The 10,796-nt window shown below is 40.8% G+C and overlaps 1 protein-coding gene across 1 annotated transcript; it reads right to left on the bottom strand.

The window, feature by feature from the left end:
• Nucleotides 1-5,223: 5,223 nt before the first annotated feature.
• LOC147465977 (large ribosomal subunit protein eL21x/eL21w-like) lies at nucleotides 5,224-5,619 on the bottom strand. The gene is made up of 2 exons (XM_086513195.1): nucleotides 5,349-5,619; nucleotides 5,224-5,252 (listed from the first exon to the last, which is right to left on the bottom strand). The coding sequence occupies exons 1-2, from the start codon at nucleotides 5,602-5,604 to the stop codon at nucleotides 5,224-5,226; spliced, it is 285 nt and encodes a 94-aa protein (XP_086369321.1). The 5' UTR covers nucleotides 5,605-5,619.
• Between the last annotated feature and the right edge of the window lie 5,177 nt (nucleotides 5,620-10,796).

Here is a 10,796-nt window from a genome sequence, read left to right as displayed (position 1 = left end):
GGGTTTACATCTCAAAGCTACAATCTTTCAAAGGATAGATTTCGCCAAACAAAAGCAACAATTTTGTGCGTGATTATTTGAAGAAATGGTCGAGTATGTCAACTCACAATGGCCTAGCACTATCACCGAAGTCATCCACCACGCTATGGTTGCTTCAAGGATCAAAAATTTCAAGCCCATGGAAAACCAGGATCAAAATGAAGCTTAAGGGAAGAGCAATACTCAAAACTCTTTCTAAGACAACACCAACACCAACAACAATAAGGCCAAGGAGAAAGGAGCTTACAAAGGTGAAATTAAGCTCTCTCCCAAAGAATTAGAGACCTTTCGTAAAGACCATAAATGCTTTAAGCGTGGGGAGCAAGGGCATGGTTATCGTTCCTGCCCCAAAAGAAATGTACGCAATGACACTCCTAGAGCTTCCATGGTTGAAGCTCCAAAAGAGGATACTCATTGCAAAGGTTCATTCCTCTCCTATGCTTGGGGAAAGGTAAGGGAACATGATGCCTTCATCTTGTTTGACCCTGGCTCTACTCACAACTTCATATCAACGGAGTTGGTCACCAAGTTGGGCTCTCAAGCTTTTGAGATGGGAGATATTGTAACTGATGACACGGCTTCAAGGGATAGCAAGCCTCCGCTACGTCGACAAAGAAGACTTTTTTTTTAATCTCACCTCTTCAACATGAGGATGATATCCTAGGGACACCATGGTTCAACCGCATGGCTGCCAACATGAAGTTGTCTGAAAGGAGAATCTATTTCACCTACAGGGAAAAGAGCATATACATAGATGGTAATTATTCAAGGAATACCATATCCCTGGTAAATACTGAAAAGCTCTATTTTTGCGTATATGATTTTTGTTCGAGAATCTGTAAATGATTTTAATGTTTTCACAAGTATCAATAAAGGAAATCAAGAGGAATTAGAGTTGTCTAATTTCCTAAATGGATTCCAAGATGTTTTCATTGATGACACCCTAATGAGCTACCTCCAAAACGAGGAGATGATGACCATGCAATAGAGCTTCTACTAGGAAGCTCACTGCCTAATAAACCTCTTTATTGAGTTTCACAAGCTCAACAAGAGGAGATCATGAGGCAAATGTATGAGTTGGTGGAAAAAGGGATGGTAAGGCCTAGCTCCTCTTCATTCTGCTCACCAGTATTTTTAGTGCAAAAGAAAGATGACACATATCACATGTGTGTCACCTTGAAGGATGGTTATCTTCCAAATCGCAATAGGCTATGTGTTACTCACCTATACAAAAGAAAGTCATGTATGAATCCCATGGCAATAGGCTATGTGTTACTCACCCATACAATATAAAGTCATGTATGAATCCCATGGCAATAGGCTATGTGTTACTCACCCATACAATATAAAGTCATGTGTGAATCCCATGTTTCTCCTTATGCGGGGCAAAGAGGGATTCCATAATCTACTCTTCGAGGAGTAGAAATGTATTTCTGTTGGTCTACCATGAAAAGTAAACATACAAGAGTATGTTTCAAAATGCGTAGTATACCAAAAATTGAAATTTGATCGAGTGAAGCAACTTGGATTGTTTCAGTTGACAACGCTTAGCAGGAAAACACACTCTATGCCTGTCAAAAAGACTATTAAGGCACATCAAAATGCAACCCTTTTAGATATCAAAATTTCAAGTATCATGGCTTGCTAACATCCATCATTGTCGGACAAAGATCCTAGAATGACCAGTAATTTCTAGAAGGGTCTCTTTGAGAATCTAGGAAGTAGATTAAATTTCTCTTTTGGCCTATCATCCACAAACGGATGACCAAAGTGATAACTAATCTAACGATTCTTGAATCTAATGAGAGAAGTACCTACATCTTATAGAGTATACATACAATGACATTGTCCATACTTCTATGGGGAAAGCACCTTTCGAGGTGAAAAAGGGAGTCCCTTACTGTTTAAAGTACATGGGAAGATCTTCGTTGCTACTGATGAATATAGCCGAAACTCACAAGAATATTTTCCTAAGATTAAAGAGGTTATATCCATCTCAAAGCAAAGGCAAAAAGGGTTGCTACAAATAAGCACAGAAGAGCCTTAGCCTTTAAGAAAAATGATTGGGTCTTGCTAAAGTTTCTCAAGGCTCATCTAAGGCATACTACATGCAAGAATCCTGTGAGTCACCAAGAGTATTATGCTAAACTAGCAAAAAGATTGATCCTTTGAAAAAAAAATTCTTAAGCCAATGAATGAGATGGCTTATTAGTTGAAGTTGCCCAGCCATTGGCTTATTCACAATGCTAACCATGTGAGCCTACTCAATCCTTACAAAGGAGAGCCACTAAAAGAACCAATAATCGAGGACCCTTTAGAGATCGAAGATCAAGAAGAGGTGTTGCAACCCAAATTGATTCTTCGACATGAAGACAAGGTACTAAAAAAAACGATAACGTTATCCAATGATATCTTGTGAAGTTTAAGAATTATCCTTTTAAAGATGCTAGATGGGTGTAAGAAACCTAGCTTAAGGATAATATGAACCTTGTCAATGCTTACAATGCTACACTAAAGTAAGAAAATGAAAATGCATTTTAAATGAACAATTTTTGTCTTATAAGACTCGTTATCTTTCTTTTATTGTCCACAAAATTTAAGAAGTATGCATGATTAGGATCATGTTTGTGGTGACGACATCTCCCAAACACCAAGTAGAACTTTTCACTCTACTTTGGAAGTATGATGTGGACTAAAGAGCAGACATGCTTGCGGCAGCTAAGTCTCGCGAGCACCAAATGGATTAGCCATCCATTCTGGAATGATGTCGTAGGGTAAAAAGAGATCCTCTATCCACTAAGAAACATGGACTAATGACTAGGATTTATCTTCTCTACCTCATACTCGAGGACGACTATGATTTCAAGAGAGGGGTAATGTCAGAAAATATAATATCTAACTTTACCAAATGATTTTCTCATATTAAACTGATCACTTAATATGGGAAGATAAAAGGGGAACAAGAGTTAGGATATAGATATGTGCTTTTAGACCTATCTCAACAGGGGGGTTTCCAATCAATGAGCAAAGAAAACCAAGCAAAACCAATTTTTGAGCAAATATGGGCGACTGAGCGCAAGATATATTGAAGAAAATCATCATGTCATGCTGGATTTGACCAACACCTCAACCCAAAAGGGTTGTACATCTATAAAATCACCACAAAGTAGCAGAGGCTTCAAAATCTCAATCTTCAAAACCTACCCCTTTCTCCAATGACCCAGTTATACAGACATGGAACACATGTGATGCAACGATTACCTCCTGCACCAATGTGGCCTGCACTCTCCTTCTCTATGCAATTTTGTTTTGAAAATCCCTTGCTATTTTTTATCTCCATCTAACCTCCTGAACATCCTTGTATTTGGCACTAAGTACAGATCCACCAACTCTAACATTGTGAATGCACTCTATGCTTACATCAGTGTCTTTAAGAACAAACCAATTGTGCCACAACATCTCAACTTCGGATAAGTGTAGGTTAGTGCCCTCTGCCATTACCCAAGTTCCAGGTGTTGGTCGTGGCGGATCAATAATCATGTCTCATAGTTGTTGCCATCTCATTTATGAACCTACCATAGTGAAGCCCACTCTGTCATTGGTAATGTCGAGGTCAACCGAACACCTTGTTGGTGGATGTTGCTAAGGATAGATGTGAGCGAAGAGCTTTTGATTGGAGTAAAGCTTATGCACATATGCTTGTCAAAAATCCCCATCCTCTGGAGCAAAAGGACTTTTTAGGGAGGTATATGGTCGCTATTGTCTACAAAGTGGAAAGTCATCGATGGAACTCCCCCTAGAGGACTATTCTCTTGTACTCTTCTGTTTGGTATATAGCAGGAGTCAAAGAAGTGCCTCACTGTCCGGACAAAAGTGAGTTGCTTAGTAGGCAATGGGCATATATGGCGGCGCTGATAGTGTCCCACAGCTGGTTGTGGACACGTCAAGGCATTTGGGTGAAGAAGACACCAGAGTCGATGTACACACCACCATCACCAGTGTGAGGGAATGAGAGAAAATTCTCTTGTTAGATAGATCTTTAAGGTCTCCTAGGATAGTTTGTTAGGAAATATGACGTAGCTAAATAGATATTTGAGTAGATTACTTAATGGAGAGAGATAGATTTCACACACAAGAGATTATAGAGGAGAGAGAGAGAGAGAGAGAGAGAGAGAGAGAGAGAGAGTGTACACACGATATACGTGGTTCACCCAATGTGGGCTACGTCCATGGGAAAGCAGCCACTCAATGGCTTTAGTACTTCAAAACAAGAAGTAGTTTACAAAGGGATTATACCCTTAATGGAGCTCCCACCTTGCTTCACTCTCACCACCTCACACTCACCTTGTTGCATCAACTTCACACTATGAAATGTGTGTACAAATGGCCTCCTTTTATAGGCCAAAAGGGCTGCCCTCTCTTATGAGAGGCAGCCATGTGTAGCCGCCCTTGTGTGAATAAGTCCAAATTGGACCCTCCAATCCGCCCATGTGTGGCCGCCCTTGTGTAGACAAATCCGCTTTTGAATTCGGCCACAGGCCATTGGCCATTGACTTTCAACCATCGACCACCGGCCATTGACTACCGGCCACTGGCCAACCGACCGGTCGTTTTCCGACCACTTTTCGATCGTTGTCCAGCCATAATATTCCAGCGAGGGAAAAAAAGTCAAATTTTGGTTTCCGGCGAGTGATTTTCCTTCACGCACGATGGCTTCTCCTCATAATGGGGGACTTACAAATGTGTGCTTTTACCACAGAAAATTACAAGGGTAAATCAGGCTCCATACTTAACATAGTTTCCTATGATGTTAAAATTCTCTTCTTCTCGGGTGTGTGTATGGGTGTGTGTGCTTATAAGAAGAGGAAAATGGTATAACCTTTCTATCACCCAAGTGTGGTAGATTGGTTATGTCATTTCCCTCTTGAATAACAGGTCTTGAGTTCAACTCTCCTCGTCGTATAGATCTTTAAGGTCTCTTGGGATAGTTTCCTACGACGTTAAAATTCTCTCCTTCTTCTTCTTTTGTTGCTTCTTCTTCTTCTTCTTCTTCTCTCTCTCTCTCTCTCTCTCTCTCTCTCTCTCTCTTTTGGGAGAAATCTCACTATACCCAACCTACGAATACACGATCAAAGCAACCTCCAACTTTAGCATTGTTCCTCCTCCATCTCTCTCTCACACAATTCACAATGGTTCTGTTCTAAAAGACTGCCCTGACATACTCATAATGAAAAACAAAAGACAATTATAAGATCCTTTGGCAACAAAATTGTAGGGGACCAATAGATCCAGGAGAAGAATCTAATTACCTCCTTTCAAATCATTGACGACATCATACGGGATGGGGGTCACGGTCTCTAGAGTGGCTCCCTCCACAATGAAACCTGGCTTAGGAACTTCCGGCTTCCTCTTGGTGGTGGATAATTTTTCACCCTTAGCTTTTGCTTCAGCTTTGAGCAAATCATTCTTCTTGACCCTCTCAATGAAATCTTCTCTACATGGTGATGGCTGCACATGTTCAATTGTCCTCTTCCTCACAATACTAGTGTTCACCTTTTTGTTCATCTCTCACTTAGTGATGTTCCAGACGATGCCCGTGTGGCCATGGTAGAACTTATGGGGCATGCCCTTGTGCACAACACCATACACCTTAATGTCCACATAGTCATCGACCCTGTAGGTGTGCAGGTTAGGTGGAGAGCTTGATGTAACCCTTGCGTCTGAAGGGATGAGAGAACAAATCACGCGTGCAAGATCACTACCCATGCCCTGTAGGCATCCTCACTCGCAACTGCTGCTACTCTGTGTGTGTGAGTGTGTGTGTGTGTGTCTTTTTCGCCTATAGTAGGTGTTGCCATAAGGAAGCTCGGTGGCTTTTAAATAGTTGTTGGCTATGGTAATGGCGATGGAATTTCTTGTGTTTGTGGTGGAGTCCCCAAGTGCGAACATATGGCTGAAGGTGGGGCATGAAGAGGAGCTCAATTCATATCTCTCTCTCTCTCTCTCTCTCTCTCTCTCTCTCTCTCTCTCTCTCTCTCTCTCTCTCTCTCTCTCTCTCTCTCTCTCTCTCTCTCTCTCTCTCTCTCTCTCTCTCTCTCTCTCTCTCTCTCTCTCTCTCTCTCTCTCTCAAAAATCGGTCATTGTAGTTTTCGAATTCTGTCAGAATCGATTTTATTAATGGTAATACACAGAGATTAGAAGCTGAAATGGAACACTATTCTCACCGTGGACATGGGTGTTTGTGGCACTGACGTTGGTGTAGCCCTTGTGAAACCTGTCGAAATCAGTCTGCACCGGCGCGGACTAGTTCCAGCAAGTTCCTAATCAAGCTTATTCAAAGCTGCATACTCCAAAGGTTTTTTATTTTAAAAAATAATATCAACTTAAGCAGGTGTTCATATGACCTTTGTGATCATATTCCAAACCAATCCACGGCAATGCGGACCAATTCCAACACAGGTAGGCGCCACTGCCAATGATGGCGAATGCGAACACTACTCTAGTGGAGCCGGGCATTGTTGTTGTAGTTTTTTATATTTTTTATATAGAATCAATAACTTGATAAAACTTGATTATATTAAAAAAAAGGCTCTCAAGCATGTTGGAGAATGTGCACACCTATCAGAACAGGTCCACGACATCGCAGACCCATTTTAATAGCTGTCAAGCTTCGTCAACATGCTCGGGAGTTTTTTTTTTTTTGGGAAATTACCAAATTACCCTCCAAATTTTAAAAATTCCCAATGAATCCCTCACATTTGGCCATAAATTCAAAATTGTCCTTCAATTTTATTCAAATTCTCAAAATAGCACTAATTAACCTTGCAAACAACTTCAAAATCTTTTCTTTTCTCAACACTTCATAGGAGGATTGATTCTCCTCAATAAAAGACGATAGATTTAGGATTTCAAATGGTATTGATGCCTCTTCAGATGAAATTGTTTATCATTTTTGGATGCACGTCTCAATTAGTGAGCTTATTGGTGAATAATTTTGTCTAACTAAATATAGATCTCCATTGTCATAAACATTAGACTATCTAAAAATTGGGGCAAATACATCCCAAAATGATGCAAGGGTATATTTTGGGAATTTCCACAATCTTCAAGGGTATTTTGGCAAATTTTTCTTTTTTTAAAAATATAACTATGATCAAGTTCTATAAATTCATCGAAATATTTATTATAGTTCAAGTGAAGAAAAGTCTATTTGTTTGAAGCATTTATGAGAGTATCATGAGCTCATATTATTGGCCACTAGAAAGTGTATGTCTCATACACGTAAAAATTAAATACTCAAACAATGAGGGTATTTAATTCTGTTGTCCAGCAATTGGCAGCAATTAGTCATGGTTCCCCAAGATAGGGAAGTGCTTCCTTGACTCATGATCCTCTCTACAGTGATCAAATTAGCTTAGTGTTTGTCACCAAAGATTTTGATGATTTTAATAATCATATTGATGAAATATGATTAGAGTGAGAGTACAGACATTGGGTTGGGTTCAGTGACTGAAGATCTAGAGATAACTAGGCAAGAAGCTACTTTGGAGCTTGTGCCTTTTCACATAGTGTCCGAGGGTGCTCCATGTGTGGATGAGGGGGATGATAGCCACTTAAACGTGGAGAGAGGATGATCTCTATGACCATCTCTACTTCTTTTTCATACTCTACTACCGTCTCTTTTCCCATATACTTTTGAAAATCTCTCTAATTCACAACTAACTTTATTGAAGGACTTGATCCTTTCTTTTTGTCGCTCACTCGAAAAAACTCGCTTGCCATCTTGTAAGACTCTCAACAAGGGACCAAAAGGAGAAATGGTTTCATCTCAATAGGGGTCCAAAAGGAGACAGGCTACCACAGAGAAATGTGCAATAAGTGTTTCTAGATTTACCTCAGCAAGGGACCAAGAGGGGAGATGGTTACATCTCAATAGGGGTCCAAATAGAGGTAGTCTATCAAAGAGCAACGTGCATCTAATGGAGCTTAAAAAACCTTAGGGTTAGCTTCATTAAAGACCTCCAAAATTTAGTGTTAAAAAGTCCTTTGACCTTAGGCAAGCTAGCGTTGACCTTGAGGTGGGGACCCTACCCAAGCATGAGGTGCTTGTCGGCTTGCTAACTAAAGTGCTGACCTTGCCCAAAGCTTGCGGTGATTTTTATGCTTAAAATGACTTAGGTTCTTAAAGTGTTCATTTCAAAGATAAACTCTCAAGAGGCATCAACAGTTTCATGCTTGATTGACTAAGTGCTTGAAGTATTCAGTTCAAACCAAATGACTTAAGAAGCATAAAAGACACATGTTCAAATGATCCTCCACATGTGGCCCTCATGATGTGCTTGAATCTATTGGATAGGTTTTAAAGGGGTCCAATGAGAATTTAGATGCATAAAAATAAATGATTAAGTTCTTTCTTTCAAAGAGGAAAAAGAGGACACATGTCCAAATGAAATAATTAAATAATACGCGAGAGAGAGAGAGAGAGAGAAAGAGAGGTGGAACAAGCATGAGAGGGGGTATTCTCTCCCACACACTCACACACACAATTTCTCATTGTGTGGAGTGCAAAGTGCAAGAGCTCCATCTCCTTCTCCAAGCTTGTTGAGAAGTTGAGAGCCTACACCAACAATCTTGGCTATGGAATGCAAATCCAACCAAGAGCCATGCTTCAATGCTTAAGATTTCCATCTTCTTCATCTTCATCATTATGCTATTATGCTATGTTAAGCAAGAAGAGTGATGATAAGTGAGGAACTATTTCTTTCTCCTATGGATGATTCTTCTTCCTCTTCCCTACCCTCATTCCCCGTTAGCTCTCTCCACCTTCAAAGGTGATTGAGGCCTTGGGACTGAGGCTTGGGCTAGTTAATGCTTTTTGCAAAGTTTATGTTATGCTCTTGATGCATGAAGCTTTCCATCTTCATAGAATCACCAAGGTCACAAGGAACACAAAGATTGTATTGTACCAAGTCTCTCTTGATGGAAGAATCTATAATACAAACGCATTTTGGAGGGGGGAACGGCTCCAAGTAAATCTGGTCCTCAACTATTGTCATGTTCTCTAGTACTCTCTCTCTTGCAAAAGTATTGTTCATGCCAAGTTAACTAAGTACTTGTCGCTACCATCAATTAAGTTCACCCTCTATGTTCTCAAAGTAATCTCACAAAAATGCTCACTCTAATTCTCTTAATTCCGCTTTTCTCAAAGTTCATAGGCCATTTCCATTACAGTAGGGAAGCAACTCTCTCTTGAATAACATGTCTTGAGTTCGACTCTCCCCGTTGGATAGATCTTTAAGGTCTCTTGGGATAGTTTCCTACGACGTTAAAATTCTCTTCTTCTTCTTCTTCTTCTTCTCTCTCTCTCTCTCTCTCTTTCAAACATTCATTCCCACACACACTCTTGAGACACATGGTCGCACTTGCTCACACATTTGTACCGTCTCTCAAAGACTTGCACTAGCTCACACACACTCAGGCTCCCTCCTCTTGCCCACGTATGAGAGAGGGAAGTCATTCCAATTTAACACTCCCATGAAATCAAGCAAGAAGGTAGCAAAGGACGAGATGATGAGGGATGAGATGGAGGCAGACACCAAGGATGCCATTTTGGCCCAAAAGAAAGAGACGAATAGTGTTGTTGACATTGTCAATAGGCCCTATTGGAGAAGGTCACGACTCTGGAGGCAGAGTGTGCCTCTCTCAACAAAACCAAAGTGGCAGCACGAGATCATGAAATGGACAAACTAAAGGAAGAGTTGGAGGACATGTGCTTCCGAACCAAGCTTGAAGAAGGTGAAATTCAGCCATCCATGGCAAAACAGCCGAATCTCATTAAAGCGCAAGTGCTCACCATCCAAGCGGAGGAGGAGAAGAAGGCATGAGAGACCTCTTCATGGGTAGAGGTGCTCACCCACACCAAGAATCAAGTAGAAGAAGCGGACAAGTGGCCAAAATAGGTAAACACAAAATGCTCACTCCCACCTCTATCATCAACATGAAAATTAAAGAAAGAAAGCACGCACTTTGCATGTACGAGTTACGGGTGTCAAGGACACAAAACAATTTGGATGAGTAAGTGGAAGGCCTCTATACACGGGAATCCTAGAGCCAAAACACACTGGAGTATGGAGAGTGGGCAAGAAAGGAAGGGGTGATGCGGGAACCTCCAAGGAACATGCTCTAATCATTCATTTCGCTACCACTAAAGAGAGGAAGGACTTCCTCGAAAAGAGGCCTACATTAAAGCAAACATTGGTTTGCTTGGGAGATGATCTTACATTGTCTCAACTAATACACATGAAAGAATGCATGCCCGAGATCTTGGCTGCTAGAGAGAATCACCTTCTATGGAGGAGGCAAAGTGATAGTACTTGACAAATGCACCGCATGACGATGCATGACCTATGGGACCAACCTAAAGCTTACATTATTAAAATGCAATGGCTTGTTATGATTTGATGTCCGAGCCTTCAAGGATTCCTTCAGAGGGAGGGATATCATTTTCTATTCAGAGACGCATCAGAGCCCATAGAGCACACTGGTGAGGGTGACTAGATACAGATGGGAGAGCATGTGTAGACACGTGGGCTCGTAATGAGCACAATAGCAGAGAATCAGAAGTAGCAATGTTATTTAGGGAGGAGTTACACTATCATTCAGGTGGTTCACAGAGACGAGGAAAATCTCATCCAATAAGGAATATTTTCAGTGGGTTGGTATGTAACAAACTTTGCAACTTGGATACCAGTTGCTTG

Source organism: Adiantum capillus-veneris, chromosome 1 (genome assembly GCF_014529385.1).
Source record: "Adiantum capillus-veneris isolate H3 chromosome 1, ASM1452938v2, whole genome shotgun sequence".
NCBI classification, from domain to species: domain Eukaryota; kingdom Viridiplantae; phylum Streptophyta; class Polypodiopsida; order Polypodiales; family Pteridaceae; genus Adiantum; species Adiantum capillus-veneris.
Note: the sequence above shows the minus strand (reverse complement) of the source record. Positions and strands in the feature narration are given on the sequence as shown.